The sequence below is a fragment of the Podarcis cretensis genome, assembly GCF_951804945.1.
Source record: "Podarcis cretensis genome assembly, chromosome: 14".
Classification (NCBI taxonomy): domain Eukaryota; kingdom Metazoa; phylum Chordata; class Lepidosauria; order Squamata; family Lacertidae; genus Podarcis; species Podarcis cretensis.
Window position 1 is genome coordinate 17468355 of NC_137183.1, and position 20290 is coordinate 17488644.

At 42.6% G+C, this 20290-nt stretch overlaps 1 protein-coding gene across 2 annotated transcripts in view; it reads left to right on the forward strand.

Moving 5' to 3' along the window:
• Positions 1 to 20290, forward strand: part of EFL1 (elongation factor like GTPase 1) — a 72069-nt gene that overhangs the window by 21612 nt on the left and 30167 nt on the right. For both annotated transcript variants that reach the window (XM_079954199.1, XM_079954200.1), the window contains exons 14-15: positions 56 to 234; positions 970 to 1105. In XM_079954199.1, coding sequence (XP_079810325.1) covers positions 56 to 234; positions 970 to 1105 — 315 coding nt within the window. The remainder of the gene's footprint in view (positions 1 to 55; positions 235 to 969; positions 1106 to 20290) is intronic.

Below are 20290 nucleotides of genomic sequence, written 5' to 3' on the forward strand. Positions count from 1 at the left end.
GATGAAGCAGAATAGAAATAGAGAAATGAATGTTTGCACCTCAACCCTTCCTTAGGCGATGATCAACCACCTACAAGTCAAATGGAGACGATGACCCTGGCTGCTGCAAAACGGGAAGCCGAAAATAAGGACGCCTTTGTGGCTTTTGCAAGGGTGTTCAGTGGAGTTGTGAGAAGGGGACAAAAGCTCTTCGTTCTTGGACCAAAATATGATCCTGCTGAGTCGTTGCACAAGGTAAGCCCCTTTTCCTTATCTCACAAAGTGTGCTTTTGAAAAGTTCAGCCTCCTACCCCACCCAGAGATGGACAACTTTTGGCACTTGGGGTGGTGGGTTGGTGGATGGAAACAGATCTGGCCCTGTGCCTTCAGCTGCTGATCACTCTCAAGGTTTTTTGCACACGTGGCATCCCAACTTCTGTCTCATTTGGCTCTTATTTGGGTCTGTTTGGAGCAAACATAAACCCTACCATCCACACTCTCCTTTTGTCTTGGGCATTAGCAGGAAAATTTCCTATAATTTAGCTTGGCATTGCCTGTTCGGGGGAAATAATAATAACTGGGGGATTTGTGGTATTCCATTTTCTTTACTTCTGAGAACCTTGTAATCAAGCTTTCTCTTGCAGCTTAGAATGTAAAGGAAGAAAGTGCTCTTGTTTATTCTTAATGTTGCCTTTTTGTTTTTTTCAGAAAAATGTGTCGAGAACTTTTTTTCTAGAACAGTATCCATTACTGAGTGGCTCTATTTTCTCTCCTTCCCCATGTTTATTTCCTTGTTTATGTGGGATTTGTATACACTTAATAGTGAAAACCTCCAAGTGGTGTACATATAATAAAATACACATAAGAATTATTGCTGAAATTCAGAGTTGGAAGACGAGTCAGCCCTAGCTAATCAAGATATAAATCAAATCAGCAGTTAAAGAACGTACATTATAAAATTAAATTACTTACATTTCAATTTGGCCACAGCTTCCTGTAGGATGTTCTGCTGCTGATAACCTGCCTTCAGTGCCTCATTTGACTTGCTGCACTTTAGAAGATCTCTACCTATTGATGGGGAGAGGACTTGAGGAACTACACGAGGTGCCTTCAGGGAACGTGCTGGGTGAGCATACTTTTAATTGTTTTCATTTTGTCCTTCAGTGCTATCATATATAAAAGATGCATTTCTTGAAACATGCTAGCCATTGCACCAGTGATGGGCAACATCCTTATTTCTGAAGGCTGCATTTGAAAATACTTTTATTTATTAAATTCCTGTAACCCCCCCCCTTTAGGGATGCGGGTGGCGCTGTGCTCTAAACCACAGAGCCTTGGGCTTGCCGATCAGAAGATTGGCAGTTCAAATCCCCGCAACCGGGTGAGCTCCCGTTGTCCAGTCCCAGCACCTGCCCACCTAGCAGTTTGAAAGCATGTCAAGTGCAAGTAGATAAATAGGTACCACTCCGGCGGGAAGGTAAACGGTGTTTCCGTGTGCTGCTTGGTTTGCCAGAAGCGGCTTAGTCATGCTGGCCACATGACCCGGAAGCTGTACGCCGGCTCCCTCGGCCTACAGAGCGAGATGAGCACTGCGACCCCAGAGTCGGCCATGACTGGACCCTGGTCAGGGGTCCCTTTACCTTTACCAGAACAGCTCCCCATAGTATAGTTTACAGGGACTCAAAAATAATAAAATCCATCTAGTTAAAAGACAACATAAAGGAAATGACAATATGAAGTAAGAACCAGCACTTTGATGCCAATATTAGCAAAGGACACCAGTAATTGGAATAGAATGAGACGGGACTCCATGGGTCATCGGATTGTATGATGCTGCCTTTCTTGCCCCTGTCATGATCACACCATTGGATCATCCAGCCCAGCTTTCTCCAAGTTGCTGCCCTCCAGATACTTAAGCTCTCATCATCCTTGACGGTTGGTCATGTTGGTGTCCAACAACATATTCTTGGGTATGGTAATTCTGTTTCACTGACTGCCATCAGTTATTGGATGTGGGATCTTTGCCTTGCAAATCTTGTGCTTTACCACTGAGCAAGGCATGCAGAAAACCCCATGTTCAGCACCTGTCCGTTTAAAAGGATCTTTAGCAGCTGGGCTGGGACTCTTGAGGAGAACCAACGCTAGCCAGAAATGACAGTGCTGAACTAGATGGACCAGTTTTTTGGCTCCATATAAGGCAACTTTGTATGGCTGTTCTCCTTAGTCTGAGTCTTTCTTAAAGCAAGAATATACCCAGACCTATTCCTCTGAACCTTTGAACTCAGAAAAGTGGATATCATTCGTATGCATAAAGAGGGAATAATAGTCTTGGTAACTTTGTCAATTGCTCAGCTATTTGACTCTTCAGTATCCTGTGATGTGTGTGTTTTCATTTTTGCACTGTGAACAACACCCAGTGCCTGAGAAGTTCTGTATAGTCATTAACCACAGAGGAATTGGAGAGTTTTCTAAATTTGATTAGATTTTAGCACATGCACTGGTGGTGGCATTCAAATAGATATCAGTTCTTAACATATTTAAAATATGCTGTGTTTTTTGTGACCAACATTAATATTACATATTTCCAGAAATAGATATTTATCTCCTAAAAGATGTGGGAAACTAAATTTCCCCTCCAAATCTTTGTTTACCATGGAAACTTAAAATCCCTTCCAGATGTCTTTCCCTAACTCATTTGATTTTAAAATGCTGCCTCAGAAGCCATGTGATACTCATTTCTTTTCATCAACGTTGGTAAAATGACGAATATCGGCAGAGCTCTGTTTTATCAAAACTGGTTTTGATTAAGCATTTTGGGATAACTTTTCTTGCCTTTTTAAATAAATTTCCCGTGTCCTGATTTCTTGTATGTTTAGTTTCCATGATGGCTTAGATCTGTAACTTAGTTTTGTAAAACCTGATAAATGACAGATTCTTCATACTTGATTCTCCAAAATGCCAAGTTTTTAAAGGCTGAGCCTTAATTTTACATTGCAGGCCTGCACGTGTTTACTTTGCCGTACTGAATGCAATTGGACTTGCTCCCAGTGAGTGTGTGTAGTAGGACTGCAGGTTTAGTTGCTTTAAAAGAGGTTGCTAGCACCACACCATGGAAGCTCTCAAGAATATACATCACCCAAATATAAACATCACTTGCTTAGGTGAAATTAACCCCCAATTTAACCCCCAGATGCCAACTTTGCTGCCACATACACCCGGACAACATCATTACTGGCCCCAACAACATCACACATACCATCTCGGGACTATTTAATTGCTCATCGTCTAACATTGTGTATGCCATCAAATGCCAACAGTGTCCTTCAGCTCTCTATATTGGACAAACAGGCCAAACCTTACGCCAAAGGATAAACGGACATAAATCCGACATCAGGAATCACAAGACAGAGAAACCAGTAGGAGAACACTTCAATCTCCCAGGACATTCTATACAAGATCTCAAAGTAGCTGTTCTATTACAAAGGAATTTCAGAAATAGACTGGAAAGAGAAGCTGCTGAATTGCAACTTATCACCAAACTTAAAACCATGGAGAGACCTGGTCTTAACAAAGACATTGGATTCTTATCTCATTATACATGACAAAACCATTTTTCACCTTCTCACCCCTTGCTTTTTCCTGTAAGACCTATTGCAGTCGTTAAGAGTCGTCAACAGGCTCATCACAGCTATCTGCCAATCACCCATTCCCACCACCCTTCTGAGTAATACCCCTCCCCACCTTCTCACTATATAGAAGGGTCTGGTGACTTCTGTTTCAGTGTATCTGAAGAAGTGTGCATGCATGCACACGAAAGCTCATACCTAGAACTAACTTAGTTGGTCTTTAAGGTGCTACTGGAAGGAATTTTTTTTCTTTTATTTTGTTTTGACTATGGCAGACCAACACGGCTACCTACCTGTAACTGGAACATGCTAGAAGGTTGCTTAGGGGCCTATGGTACTTGAAGTCTGTATCTGTTCTTAGTCCTGTTGTGATCAGTGTCTGAAATTGTTCAACCAGCACAGTGAGGAAGAAACTACTGTACCACTTCATATTGCAGGTGGGAAATCACATTTTTTGAATGCTTCCCTATGTAAAAAGCATCAGGGAGAAGAGGGTGGGTTAAATTTTGTGTGTTTGTGTGTTTTGCATAGGGGAGAGGAGGTATTTTTAAAATGGTATCTCCTATCTGCAGTTGTCAGTGTTATAGTTCAAAATTCTAACATCTCAATCTTCTACATCTCTAGACTAAACTTGAAAGGTGCCCGTTTCAGCTACAAAGACACAGTGTTTTTCATTGGATAGGAAGATTGTTTAAAGATACACTCCTGCAAAATATCATACCTACAGCTACACTTCATTCAGTAATGCCCGTGACAAATGTAATTTTTATACATCAGCTAGCATTTTAAATATCGGTAAATAATTTTCAGTAATTGTCAGGGGATTTTATTCTCCATCTTTTGGTAAATTTGCCACAAGCTTCAAGTAAAGTAGAAGTTGCTCGGGTTGTAAGAGGCAGGGGACCCTATTTGTACTAAGCTGAGATTCTTTGAAAGCAAAACTAAACTCTTGGGCAGGCAGCGGAGGGCAGCATGCGAACTCAGTGTTTTGCGTGGTCTTGTGAGCTAAGCCATGCTTTAGTATTGTGCACAAACATGCCCAGAGAGGTGAAGAAAACACTTAAATGTGGTTGTGTAGAAGCAATTCCTAGGGCTGGTTCTTTTGTGCATAAATTGTTGCTGATTTGCAGCAGCCACAGTTGTGGATGGGCTAATTCACCCATCACAATCTCCACCTAAGTGCAAAAGTAACTGTAGATGGCTTTGGGTGCCACACCTGATGCTTGTCTTTTTAAATTTTGTGAACCAGCTCCAAGGCTCTGTGGTTTGATAGGTTCAGCTTTTAACACAATTTAGTTCCTTAAAAAAAGAAAGAAAGAAAGAAAGAGAAAGAAAGAAAGAAAGAAACTAGGCCATTGGAACAAACAAATGCCATGCAGTTGGCAATTTGGTTCAGGGAGAGATGCCAAACATCTTTGCCCGAGGTGCATGTGTATATTAAATAGTCTTCTAAATGTAAACCATCTGTAAGTGGTGAATTTTTTTTCCCCAAGCGGAATTAAAAGCCAACCAGTGAACTTTGGGAAGCTTACTGCTGATCTGGTATCAGATTTTGAATAGAAACATTTGTTTTTCATTGTGTTTTAATATTATTTGGGTTTTGTATTCTATGGGTTATAAGGGATCCAAAGCAGTTTTGAATTTTAATTTTTCTCATAAGGTATGTTGTAACCTTTGAGTGGTTTTTTTGTATAGAAAGCCTGCATCTCCTTCCTCCGTCTGCCAAACGATATTCTCTTTCTCTTATACACAGATTTCACAATCAACTGTATAAAGCATCTTTTGCCAACCTGGCGCCCTTCAGATTTGGTCAATTACAGCTCCCGTTAGTCCCAGCCAGCAGTGCGGCTATGATGTCTAGGGCTGATGGGAATTTAGTGCACAGAATCTGTAGGGCCCCAGGTTGTTGGCAAGGGCTGCAGTAGGGTGTGACAACCTTGGGAACTGACTTTATCTATTTAAAACACAAAATGCTAGACTTTATACTCATGGAAAAAAAGCTTGAAAATGTGCAGATGCCCACTGAAGTGTTCCTTAGAGCTTCCATTAATGAGGGATGGCTCCATATATATTCATTTTTCACATACATATCTGCCTTGTACAGCTCTGCTACCCCTGCCCTGCTGCATCCCTGCTCCATTACTTGCCTCCTCCTTTGCCCTTTCCCACCAGCCATTGCCAAAACACTAATGTCCTCGAACTTTTTCCTCCCAATGTTGCAATTGGAATAAATCATACCGTTTTAGCATAATCCAGCAAAAATTGGCATGATGCTTTCATCAAGATATGGCATAGGGATGATGGAATGTTTTTGGAACATAAAACTATTGCGGTGATTTGGCCAAAAATGTCTGCCTCCTTTATCAGGGTCTATCTTGTCACATTCTCTGTAAACTGCAAAATTATAAATTTTGCTCCATATCAGTGGGAAACTGTGTCGTCGTGATTTGCAACATATTCTGGTTACACTCTTTTTAGAGATCTGCCACTCTTGGAGAAATTTTATATTTTAAAAACCGTTTTACGGGTCAGAATGTTGTTGATGTGCTTTGATGTGGGTTATTGCCAAAGAGAGTCTTCTCCCTGAAACTAGTGGGGCTCTATCTGGTACATATTTTTGGGTTATTTATTTTAGAAAAGTCTATATTTCCAGGAGTCAAAACAACTCCCGGTCATTTACATAAAGGGATGCATACATAACTTGAGTTTGGGCGTGCTTCTGGACTCAACCCTGATCATAGATGCTCAGGTTTCTGTGGTGGCCAGAATTGCATTTGCGCAGTTGAAGCTAATGCACCAGCTACACCTGTTCCTTGAGATTTCTGATTTGACCACAGTGACACATGCCTTAGTTGCATCCCAGTTGGACTACTGCCACACGCTCTATGTGGGGATGGCTTTGAAAGGTGCTCAGAAACTTCAACTGGCTCAAGGAGCTGCAGCCAGGTTGTTGGCCGGGGGTGGTTATGGGGAGCATAAGGACTCCCTTGCTGCGACAGCTCCAATGGCTACTACTCTGTTTCCGCGCACAATTGAAAGTGCTGGTTATGACCTAGAAAGTCCTGCATGGCTTAGGTCCAAGCTATCCGAGAGACCTTTTTAAAAATGTATTTACAGTGGTACCTCGGGTTACAGATGCTTCAGGTTACAGACGCTTCAGGTTACTGACTCCGTTAACCCAGAAATAGTACCCCAGGTTAAGAACTTTGCTTCAGGATGAGAACAGAAATTGGGCAGCAGCGGTGCGGCAGCAGCAGGAGGCCCCATTAGCTAAAGTGGTCTTCAGGTTAAGAACGGACCTCCAGAACGAATTAAGTTCTTAACCAGAGGTACTACTGTACTTTGTACAGTGGTACCCTTCATCCGACGATCCCAGGGTGGTTCACAACAGATTCCCTCATATGAACCTGCCCTGGTTGTGAGATCTTCAGGGGAAAGCCCTTCTCTCTGTCCCACCACCCTCACAGGAAATGGCCTTCTTGGTGGCTGCTCCCAGGCTCTGGAACTCCCTCCCTAGAGAAGCTAGACTGGCTCCCTCCTTGCTGTCCCTCCTCCAGCAGGTGAATACCTTCTTGTTCCACCTGGCTTTTGGGAACCAACTGCTTTTAATGAAAGGGCTGATGCTGGGCTGTTTCGTATTGTAATTATTTGTATGTTTTAAACAGATTTTATATATGTATGTACAGTGGTACCTCGGTTACTGAACGAAATCTGTTCCGGAAGCCCGTTCGGCTTCTGAAACGTTAGAAAACTGAGGCGCGGCTTCCTATTGGTTGCAAAAGCTTCTTGCACTCAGCAGAAGCTGCGTCACATTCGGGTTCCGAAAAAGGTTAAAAAATGGAAGCATTTACTTCTGGGTTTCAGCATTCAAGAACCGAAACATACGACAACGGAGACGTTTGGGAACTGAGGTTCCACTGTACAGTCATACCTCGGAAGTCAAACAGAATCCGTTCCGGAAGGCTGTTCGACTTCCGAAACGTTCAGAAACCAAGGTGCGGCTTCTGATTGGCTGCAGGAAGCTCCTGCAGCCAATCGGAAGCTGCTCCGGACGTTCGGGTTCCAAAGAATGTTCGCAAACCGGAACACTCACATTTGATTCGCAAGGCGTTCGTCAACCAAGGTACGACTGTATATAGTTTTAATTCTCTCAGTGTTTAATTGTTTTTTAATTGCTGCTTTTCCAGTGTTTTTCACAGTGATTGTTTTTATCTGTGAGCCGCCTTGAGTCCCATCATGGGAAAAGGTGGGGTATATATTAATATATAATAATAACTGAACCAATGAGTAAACCAGTTAATACTAGTATCCGGTATAGTACATGGCAGCTACTCTTGGGTTGCATGCTTCTCTTGCAAACGTGAGTGTTTTCCCTCACACATCTCCATCTGGGGGCTGCCCTGTGTTATCTAATGCCCAGATATGTTCCCTGTCCTTCGACCTCCTGTGTGTATTGGGGGGGGGCACCTCCTTCAAGATATTCTCCTTTTAAAATCCCACCAGGTGGAGGGGAGGAGAATGATCTCCGAAACGTCTAACGGTTTAGAAGGAATTCTCACTACGACTACATTTTCATACTAAGCCTATTAAAATATCTAGACATTTCCATACAGCCTTTCTCAAAAACAAATTTAAGCTTGTGCAGACATGTGGAATCTGAAACGCTGATAGGCAAACCAGATATCAGACCAGCAGAGTGTTCACTGACAATGTATAGCTTGCTTGTAGCTTAAAATGTCTAAACTACTTTTGTGGAGTTAAACAAAGGGGTGTGCTGGTACCCAATAAAAGCACATTGCAGTAAATCATTTAGAACAGTTAATCCACATTAATTGGAGCTGGATCCTACAAGCTACTGCAAAAAAAAGTAGGATAATAAATAGCCTGTTGTTTGATTTACATTTTTTTATCCCCGTTTTTCCAATGAGTTCAGGGTGGTTCGTGGGATTTCTCCCTCCTAATTTTATCCTCACAACAATCTTGTGAAGTAAGTTATGTTGGGAGGGACAGTAGACCAGGGAATTCCAATGAGCTTCACCACTGGGTCAAAGTGAATGGGGAAACCCTTTCCTCTCTTACTGCCACCCTTCTTTTCATTCATTCTCTCTCTCTCTCTCTCATGCACACCACCTATCTATTCCTACAAATGCGAAAGGTGCTAAGTGGTTTGCATGTAAAATTGAGCCACACTATATTTAACAGGCCAAAGATGACCCAGCCACTTAAGCACGGCTTATTAAGCACAAACAAATTATACTCGTAAACCATGGTTTGCTGTAGGTTTATAAACCTTGTTTTACATTACACCATGGCTTAGCCATCTCTTCATTATTACAAATATGGTATATGTTATTCACAGGGACTTTGCTATATGTGCCCTCTAAAACTTTTGAGAATGAGGCATTAACCAGAGATAATACTTCCCGCATCAAAAGGGAAAGAGGGGGGAAAGCCTGTAGGCCAGGCATAGGCAAACTCGGCCCTCCAGATGTTTTGGGACTACAACTCCCATGATCCGTAGCTAACAGGAGCAGTGGTCAGCAGTGATGGGAATTGTAGTCCCAAAACATCTGGAGGGCCGAGTTTGCCTATGCCTGCTGTAGGCAGTCTTTATATCTTAACCACAGCTAAGCTTAAGAGCAACCCAGCCAGATGGGTAGGGTATAAATGTTTGTTTGTAGCTACCTTAGGTCTTCACCTACCTTAGAAGGAATTAGGAACTGTCTTCACCTGCACAATGTTTTTCTTTCAGAATGTGAACATTGTATTTCAAGCAGAGCCCCTGTTGCAAAACTTTAGGAGCAGGGATCCAAAATGCCAGATGTTCTCTATAGAAATGGGGAAAGTCGGGGGGGCAGGGGAGGTTATTTGATATGAGAAATGATTTCTCATCCTGCAAGGCAGAAAGAAGTACGAAAGAAGTAGAGAAAGGACATGTTTCGCAACAATTGTTTTGATACCTTCATGGTTGAGAATCAGGAGAACTCATAATTTGTCTTCTTTGTCAGAACAAAAATAAAATAAAATAAATTGGGCTTGTAAGCTGAGCGGTTGAGCAAGGCCATGCCTGCAAATTGGGAGAAAAACAGGCAGCTTCTGTGTGCATCTACTTGTTGAAAGCATTTTGGCCTGGTACATCTATTTTTCTTAAATCCAAATGTCAAAAATATCATCTTCTACATTAAAACATTTTCTGCATACAACATTAATTTTAACGTCAAAGAGAAGCTTGGAACTCATTTAGTTCCCAGCATAGAACCACTGGCTTTTGTAAATAAAAGGCTAGAAACTTGCTTTTTAATTATTTTTAACATCTCAAAGTTTTGAGATTCTCAGGAAGCTGAATTCTGTGCCTGCTGCTACATTTATTTTGCATTTTCAGCATTCCTGCAGAATTGCACCCTATTTTGTTTATTAAATTTGTACCCCAATTTTCCTCCAGGGTGCTCAGAGTGATAAGCACCCTCACAAGAACACTGTCAGGCAGTTAGATTGTGAGACAGTTCATGACCCATGGTTACCCAATGAGTTGCATGGCAGAGCAGAAATTTCAACACAGGCCTCCCCAGTACTAGAACTGCACTCTAACCATTATGCAGCACTGCCTAAAGTCATACCCAGTCAGACCACTTTGTCCACAGACAGACAGTTGTTTTCAAAGGACTCAAGACAGAAGTCTCGTGGTGTTTCTAACCTGGATTAAACCTGGGATCTTCCAGGTACCACGTATATGTTGTACCCTTGAGCTGTGAACTCCTCCCAAGACATTTGCCTTTTTCAGAAGAGAGAATGGACTGCTGAGACATCTGTGACTGGACAGACACATCACAGTGTGAAAATTTTAACTGCTCGAGCGGCAGTTCTAACCTTGTCGTGAGATCCTTCAGGGACACCTTGCAGGTGCCCAGTTGATTTTTTGACACTCCTTCATTCCACACTGCTGATCCCCTCGATTTTCAAAACAGCTTGCGGCACTCGAGCACCAGATCACAAAGTCTAAAATCTGTTTTGGTTTCCAGAATCATGGCATGGTCATTTATAACTGAGCCACCGTATCTGCATCAGGAGTGTTTTGTCCTTTCTTTAACTGTTAACCTCAGCCATGGGTGCGTAGCTATAACCACGCCTTGTAATTGGGCAAGCATTGCCAGGACGCTAAAAAAGTACCGGAGGCAGACATGCGTACTTGTTTGCTCGTGTAGCTACTTCGTCTAGGAATAAAAAGCTGCAAAAAACCAAAGTGTTAAGGCAGCCCTGAACTGCAATTAGATTCTGTATCACCTTTTCTGGTTAGGCGTGCTTGCGGTGTTTAGTACGTTCCCTTTTGCAGTTGGGCATGCCATAATACGTTCTACATTCATCACAGGCAGTCTTTCATCACAAATTGCTTTGGGTTTCCTTCTGACAGTCGGGGATCCTTTAGTAAGCAGCCTCCACTTAGTGCAGAAAGCAGCTGTAGGCATGAGTGCCGTTTTAAAATGGCTTTGTGAGATCGATGCCAACCTGTGAGCATGGTCACTTTTATATGAAAATCTAGGAACAGTGCTCTTTGCCACACAAAGCACACACACACCCCTTGCTTTTTACTTCTGCGTAAACCTTCAGACTAATTTTGCGCTCTCTGACTCTGTAGTTAATTTTTTTTTATTTTTAAGAAGCCAGCTTGAAGCCATTCCAGCTACAAAGAGCATCTTTGCTCAGCCTGCGCTAATGAACGCAGGAGGGCAGCCTTTCTCAATGATGTGCCACACAAAGAAGACAGGCCTGTGGAAACAAAGGAGGCTCAAATGTTGGTCTGCGATTCTGTAAAAGGAGAGGGGTGTGTGTGTGCGTGCGTGTGTGTGTGTTGGCAATTGGTTACAGAATGGAGAGAGATAAACATTGCTTTTGTTGGGCTGTCAGTATCACAGACTTTAAGCTTCATAATTGCCTTGCTGGTGGTGTGAACATCCTCCGTCAGTTTGCTGCCAGCGCTATCCATCCTTTGTCCCGTTTTGCTTTGCTCTTCCAATTCATAATCTGTACCTGGCTGTAATCTGTTCATAAAAATATAAAAAATTATCACGTAGGTGTCAGTTTCACCTTTCATCTTTGGCAGCTGACACTTTGTGAGTGTGAATGTTTAGGCTGCTGACTCTTCACTTAGATTTAGATTGTCCTTCATTTCCTTGCATGGCCAACAAGTGGGCTGTTTTCCGCTGCATTGCTTGTTTGGTATTTACATGCCAAAACAGTTATATCTAGTGAATCTGGAAATGCATGATGGCTCTGCCTTTTTATTGCATTTATATCCTGCCTTTCCTCAACAAAATGCAAGTGAGTGAGTGAGCATGCTTGTATAGAGAGAGAGACAGACAGACAGACAATAGATAGAGTTCCCAGATGGTCTACCCAGGCACTAACCAGTCCCATACAGCTTCAACAATATTGCTTTCATAGAATCGTAGAATTGTAGAGTTGGGACCACAAGGATCATCTAACCTCCTGCAATGCAGGAATCTTTCTTCACCACCATATCTGCATTTTGTAGTTTTATAAGAGCCTTGCTGGGTCAGATGAAAGGTGCGCTTAGTCCAGCATAATTTCCCCCTTCCTTTTTTTGCAGTAGCTGGGCCACATGTAGCTGAGAGCCCCGCAAGGAGACCATGAAGACCCCAGCCCTACCCATTGTTTGTCCCCAGCAACTGGTATTCCGAGGTATCCTTGAGACCACCTCTAGTGGGTGTCCAAGTTGGGCATTTGCCAGGGCAGAGCAAGAGCAGCAGAGGGTCCTATCATTTCCACTTAGCATCCATAAAGCCGGGACAGCCTAAGGAAACTCTTTAGTTTGCATGTCCCTCCGCTTCCAGGTTAGAGGGGCCCACGGAAGGTGCCGTGCCCAAGGACCCCCAAATTCCTGGAGCCAGAACCGGGAATAGTACTTTTGAACAAGATTGCATTCAGCGTCATGGCTATTGTTAGGAATATTATTCTGAATTTGTCTAATCCTCATTGTGCAAGCATGGCTGTAGCCCTTTTGCCATATGTTTGTGGCTGTGAATTCTATTAAGTTAACCATGTGTGTCATGCTAAGCTGCATAAGATCGTACATTTTAAAAGCAAAAATAAATTGCATACAAATGATATAAGAATGTGTTACGTGCTCCACATTTTCTGCAGCGGTATGTGGAGAGAAAACTTTTTCACACTGTGTTATGAAAAAAAGAATGGTTGTGCCTCTTAAACTACAGTGGTACCTCGGGTTAAGTACTTAATTCGTTCCGGAGGTCCATTCTTAATCTGAAACTGTTCTTAACCTGAAGCACCACTTTAGCTAATGGGGCCTCCTGCTGCTGCCGCGCCGCCGGAGCACGATTTCTGTTCTTATCCTGAAGAAAAGTTCTTAACCTGAGGTAGTATTTCTGGGTTAGTGGAGTCTGTAACCTGAAACGTATGTAACCCGAGGTACCGCTGTATAGTTTCAGGCCAATGTCCAAAGTGGTGCTGATCACGTTTCACAGTAGTCCTATCCTAGCAATTTCATCGCATAAATGGAGTAGCAAGTATTTTATTATATTCGGGTAGTACCTAATTTCTGTGTATAACCTTACTTCTTAATATCAGTGGACATGATATTTGAGAGCCCTTGAAAATCAGTAGAGCAGTACATTTCCCATCCCCAGCAGAAGCTGCTCATTCTGTAACTCTGTCACAGCAGCCCATATTGTTGGAATAACTTAGCTGCATATTTGTGAATCAGTTCAGTTGGGGGGAAATGGAAGAGATGGAAATCAGTTATACTGAACGCTGTCTTAAAAGGAAGCAAGTACATTGTATTTTTTTATATAAAACAAAAAACAAACAAGAAAGGTAATGGGATGTTTTCTGCCATCCTAAGTCTCATTTGCTAATTGAAATCCAACCTAGGAGTGTGTTTGTGTGTGTTCTCAAAATAGCAACAGCTGTCATTCCAAAACTACAGCAAAGCATATTTTGTTCTTTGGATGTGTAAGAGAAGTTCCCTGCCAAGGCAATTCAAATTCTGCACTTAAGCAAACCCTCAGTTCTGCCACCTGTATAAACTATGCAAATTCAATAAATGCATAATTTATTTGCATGGTTCTGCCTTTTTATTACTTTTGCTTAATTCAGATTTTGTTAGTCATGGGAGAGGGGAAAGGAGCTATACAGGTCACTAAAAAAAAACAACCCTTTCTGCTCTCCATAAACCTTTATTCTCGTTTCAGAGATCTCGTTAGGCAGTTGCCCATATGCTTTCAACCATATTTTCATAGCCATAATGGCTAGAAATTTTTGCTCCCTTTGCCCCAGATTTACATGGTGCTTATATCACCACCAGGCACCCATAGTTCAATTCTGTCCAGCTTCAAAGTTGAGATTGGTGGATTGTCCTTGACCTTGTGCTGTGTTACTAAGATAGTGTGATATCAGGAATATGCCCTTTGTGAATACCAGGACCCTGCCTTTCAACCAACATTTGGCTACTACAGCCAGCTAAACAATGTAAACAACTTTGCATTTTTTGGTCATTCTTAGGGTGCCAGGGAGTAGGTAGCCCTGCAGAAGATAGAGGTGAGAGAGGAAGGTTCAGAATTGTCACCCACAGCTGGTAGATCATATGTGCTGGTGACCTTTGTATTTTCTTCCTAGATAAAACTAGGCCTGTTTCACTTCTAATTTAAAAATTACCAAAAATATTAAACGAGCTCTTAACACTTTTTAAACACATATCCTACCTGCAGGAAAACTCATTGAGAGTACCAACAGAAAAAGAAAAAAAGTCCCAATCAGGTACTGTAACAACAATGACCAATTTGAGATTTGATTGAAGAATTTACATTATTGTGACTCTGAAGTGCTTTTGTCAGCGATGAATTCTTTCAAAACCTCCACTGATGGTTCCCAAATATGACTTGACTCTTGCTTCTTCGGGAGGATGAATATCCTGTGTGTTGCTGAGACATCCAAATGGCTTTCATAACCAGAGTAAATTATGCAAAGTGTATTTGAGGTAGGGCAGCCTTTCTGTTTGAAGACGTCCTCTATTTTGAATGGGCTGCCCAGTCAAAGTTTCTTTTAAAGATAAGAACCATAAGAAGGAAGAGCAGGTCAGCTTAGCTCCGAGACAGCAGACTGAGCAGGAGCATAGCTCACTTGGTTACAGTTTTCTTCACTATGGTGAGATGTATGTTAATTTCTACAGACATGTTTCCCTATGTGCATCTAAACCTGCACATAGGAAAAACAGTGAAGCCAGCCAATGCCTTCACATAGCTCCATCCTTATTTCAGACATGGTTATATTTTGGTATATCATGGTGTTGTAAAGGTAAAGGGACCCCTGACCGTTAAGTCCAGTTGCGGACGACTCTGGGGTTGTGGCGCTCATCTCGCTTTACAGGCCAAGGGAGCCGGCGTTTGTTCGCAGGCAGCTTTTGGGTCATGTGGCCAGCAGGACTAAGCCGCTTCTGGTGAAACCAGAGCAGCGCACAGAAACGCTGTTTACCTTCCTGCTGGAGCGGTACCTATTTATCTAGTTGCACTTTGTTGTGCTTTCAAACTGCTAGGTTGGCAGGAGCAGGGACCGAGCAACGGGAGCTCACCCTGTCGTGGGGATTCGAATGGCCAACCTTCTGGTCGGCAAGTCCTAGGCTCTGTGGTTAAGACCACAGCTCCACCTGTGTCCCCATCATAATGTTTAGCTGGTGATATATCACAGTGTTGAAAACCAGATGTCGTCCAGCCCTAATTGTCACCAGTTTAGTGCCAGCACTTACAGTACTGGCATCCAGGCCCATGCAGAGTTCGTCTGAGACCCAAGCTAGGAGTTTGTTAGAAGAAAGTTATAAACTCAAACAAAAAACCAGTTGTTCCCTGGCAGGGACCCCTAGCCAGTTTAGCCCTCTGAGGACCAGAAAATTGTACCTGGCTCTCATCCCCACACACCCCACCTCCTGCTGGCATCTGTAGTAGGTATGTGCAAGTTTCTCGTTAGAAGGCTGGGATTTGAAACTGCTGTGATAACTAGATTTGCCATGTAAAGTGCTCTGTTACATTCAGTTACTGTGATGGCAGTTCTATTTGAGTGTGTTTTGCACCTTTCTGTGATTTGCTAAAGAGAATTAGGTTTTTTTAGTTTTTTAAAAAATTATTGAATTGATATACTGCCCCACACCTGGAGGTCTCTCTTTTTTTAAAAAAAAAAATAATATTTATTAAAGTTTCAAAAAAGTTACAAGAATAAGAAAAAAAAGAAAAAAAATACAGAAAAAAGGAAAAAATACAAAATTCACACCTGGAGGTCTCAGGGCAGTTCACAAAAAATATCACAATATATAAAATCAAAATAAAAACGCTGGGTAAATCATCCTGAATAAATCATAGTTGTGTTCATTTCTCCAAGTGGTTTTGAGTGTGCTACCAATTGCAGTGGGCAGGGGACAGAAAGCTCTGTCCACCATTCCTGTTATCACCTGCTAGAATGAATGGTAACACTTTAGGCTGCAGGTGGGGAGAGCACATAGATGGGGGCGGGGAACCCCACAAAACTCTCTATACATACAAGTAGTACAGCAGGAAGTGACTCAGAGTGGGACAGCTCTCCCAGATGTGCAGTTTTTTAACTTGTAAGGAGGCTTTTATGTAGAGGGGCCGCCAGAAATGGGTACCCTACTTGTGGTACATGCTACTGTACATGTCGGTCACACATTGCTGCCCATGAGAAGAGAGTATCCCTTCCATAGCAAGGTGGGAGAGGGCTAAACCTCACCTTTCTACAGGCTGCAGTCCTGACAAACGTTGGTGCACTTCCATGCCTTAGTTTATTTATTTCAAAATATTTATATACCACTTTCACAACAATATATTAAAGCGGTTTACAAAGGTAATTATAAGACAAAACATACGAATAACGGCTTAAGAAAGCAGGTACAGGCCAGTGCTTGAGAACTGGAATTCCCTCTTTCAGATCTCAGACTTGTGGGTCTTGCCCCCATCCCTGTTTGTAATGCAGAGCTGTTAAAACTAGCCTAGCTTTCAGGATTGCTGTAAGTAATTTTAGTCTTCCCGTGAACATATGTCTATGTGTCTTGAGCACTTGCTCCATATTTGCCAGGAAGGATAACTAATCCCAACAAATATTGAAAGGGGAATAAAGTCTGGCTTTATAACATGTGCAAAAATCCTTTTGTGCAGAAAACGATCTACACAGGCTTTGGGCTGCTGACTTTCATAAGAAAATTCCATGTGAGCAGCTGTATAACATCACTAAGGCCTAGCGCAGGTGTAACATTTTCCTGATAATTTAACCATTGTTAGGAGAGAAGGGATTCCTTGCATGCTCACACTGTCCATTCCCTGCCCCCTCAGCACAGACCCCCCTCCACTATTTCCTTTTCAGCATATTGCTTATGCCTGTACCAAGGTATTCAGAATTTGTAAACCAGCTGATTCAGGGTTTCTGGGTTAGATTCAAGCTCTGGTTTAAAATCAACCTTGATTAGCATTAAACTTGATGCAGATGTAACGTTCTACCTGGTTAACATTGACAAAAGGAAGATAGGATGGTCACATCCAGACCATACTGTTAAAGCACATTCAGCGCATATGGCTTGCCCCAGAGAATCCTGGGAACCGTAGTTTAAGGGAACTGGGAAGTGTGGCTCTGCAAAAGGTAAACTGTGTGGGAGCCCATCAGCCTTCTGGGACATTCCCAGTGGTTTAAACCCTTAGTGAAATGCTCAGGAAATGTTCTGACTGCAATAAGAGGGTCCAAATGGCATCAAGGACTTTCTCTGCCCGTGCAACTCATCCCCTGCCCTGGATCTGCAATTTGGAAACATCTGCACACATGCATTTGTGTCCACCATTCATGCACATGCTTCATTTTTAACCATGTCAGCTTTAAAATAAGCCTGCAGAAGCCTCATCTAGAAGCCCGCAGACTGTATGGCACTTGGTTTTCCTCCTTAACCTAAGTCCCAAAGGCTGGAGTGACCTCAGAGATTATGTGGTTTTGGCCTCATCACACCGTTTAGAGGAAGCTGCTGGCAGCAGGCAGTGTTTTGAAAAGCTGTCGTCCTCTTTGGCGTGAGTGCGCTTGCCACAAGCATTTCAGTGGCATGATGTAGCTGGATACTGCCTCCCCAGGGCATGGTCTGACTTTGATCATACAGTTGGAGAGCAAGCCAGGCAGATACATCAAAAGTAGGAGGCAATAAGAGTGCAGAACATAGGCTTCAAGCACCACATTTTAGGTTTTTTCTTCTTCTCATCCACACTTCCTTTAAAAAAAAAAAGAAAGAAGGAAGGAAGAAAATGGGGCAAAAGTGTTAGAAAACAACCACCAATATAACTTTTTTATATATAAAAAAATGGATTGGTTCAAGCTAAGACACACCATCCTTCACAAATTTTCTACTACAATACAGTGGTGCCTCGCAAGACGAAATTAATCCGTTCTGCGAGTCTCTTCGTCTAGCGGTTTTTTCGTCTTGCGAAGCAAGCCCATTGACGGCTTAGCGGATTAGCGCTAGTAGCGCTAGTAGCGGCTTTTAGCGGCTAAGCAGATAAGCAGCTTAGCGGCTTAGAAAAAGGGGGGGGGAGGGAAAAAAACCCGCAGGACATTTTTGTCTTGCGAAGCAAGCCCATAGGAAATTCGTTTTGCTAAGCACCTCCAAAACGGAAAACCCTTTCGTCTAGCGGGTTTTCCGTCTTGTGAGGCATTCGTCTTGCGGGGCACCACTGTATAATAATGCACAGTAGAAATAAACTACTGATGTAGTGATGTGGCAAGTGCTTTCTGCAGCCTCTTTCAATATATTAGGTAAATCAATTTTGTATATTTTTACAGGTGAGGGGCAGAGGGACTCTGGTGAATTGTGGCTTTTAAGACTGAAAACGTAATGCTCCTTTTCTGAACTCTCAATCCTCATTTTGCTTCTTAACTGCACTTTCTGATTAAATTCAGCATTTACAAGAAAAGCAAGAACATTTGTTTGTTTCCTAGCTGGTACCATGGCTTCGTCATTGGCAGTGTCAGGTCTGTGCTGCGGCTCTGTTAGGAAACATTTGGCACCCTCCTCAGGTCTGGACCTTGGCAGGTGCCCAACAGTTTTGACCTGCTCACAAGCCCTGCTCTCACCCATGCCCTTCTTTGGCCTGCCTCGCTTTCCTGATTCACTCACTCACTGGTTCACTATAACCAAAGTTTACATCAGTGTATGAATCAGGTAAACTATGGTTACTTCCGCCCATCGTTTTCTTCCAAACCATCATTTCCAGCCAATTTGCATTTAGTATTTATTCTTTCTTAACTGATAAAATTTTGTGTGGTATCCCTTTTAATATAAACTTCAATAAAACTATTAAAACAAGGTATTTCTGTTTTGCTTGCCTCATGGTTGTGAAATGGCAAAAGACTTTTTTATTATTATCAGAAAGCTGGCTTTGTTTGATTCTGTGAACTTTTGATTGAGCAAATGAAAGAAGAGGTGTGTTTCTGTTGTTGGGAATTGTTGCTGTGCTTGGTGTCAACAGAGTCCAAGCAACTTGGATGCTTTGCTGGATTTCACGAGGTTGAAAGGGGCACTGCTAGGTTCAGAGATGTATAAAGCAAATTCTGTACACCAGGGGTGGCCAACCTGTAGCCCTCCAGATGTTGGATTACAGCTCCCATCATCCCTGACCACTGGCTATACTGCGTGGGGATGATGGAAGTTGGAGTCTAACAACATCTGGAGGCCCATGGATTAGCCACCCACCCATGGCATGGACTTTTACTTGCAAGCAAATCCCATTGTGTTATAAAACTTAATTCTGTGCTAGTAGTGGGCCCTTGTCATTGAAACTCACTTCTGATGGATGGCTTGGTTTTCTCCTTGATTGACTAGCTTCTCATTGTTCCAGTTACAGGTAGGTAGCCGTGTTGGTCTGCCATAGTCAAAACAAAATAAAAGAAAAAAAATTCCTTCCAGTAGCACCTTAAAGACCAACTAAGTTAGTTCTAGGTATGAGCTTTCGTGTGCATGCACACTTCTTCAGATACACTGAAACAGAAGTCACCAGACCCTTCTATATAGTGAGTAATACCCCTCCCCACCTTCTCACTATATAGAAGGGTCTGGTGACTTCTGTTTCAGTGTATCTGAAGAAGTGTGCATGCACACGAAAGCTCATACCTAGAACTAACTTAGTTGGTCTTTAAGGTGCTACTGGAAGGAATTTTTTTTCTTTTCTTTTGTTTTAGCTTCTCATTGGTTGAGCTGCTCTGATGTCACCAATCAGGTTGTTTGGGTTTGGCTTATCTCAGGCAGTTAAGCTCTTAAGAGGGACAGTTTGTTTGTATATAGTGTATATTAAGAGCTTTGGAATCAGAATTCTGGAACCCTGTGACATTTGTAAGTCCAATAATGGCTTGTGTGATCACTCTTCATATTCATTTAAAAATATTGATCTGTTCTGGCATATTTATGTATTGGCAGATCTAGTGATAAGAGCTGGGCCAACATTTTCATGTTTTAAACTTTAAGCCTCCCCTATGCACTCCACAGGGACGCAGGTGGCGCTGTGGGTTAAAGCCTCAGCGCCTAGGACTTGCCGATCGAAAGGTCGGCGGTTCGAATCCCTGCGGCGGGGTGCGCTCCCGCTGCTCGGTCCCAGCGCCTGCCAACCTAGCAGTTCGAAAGC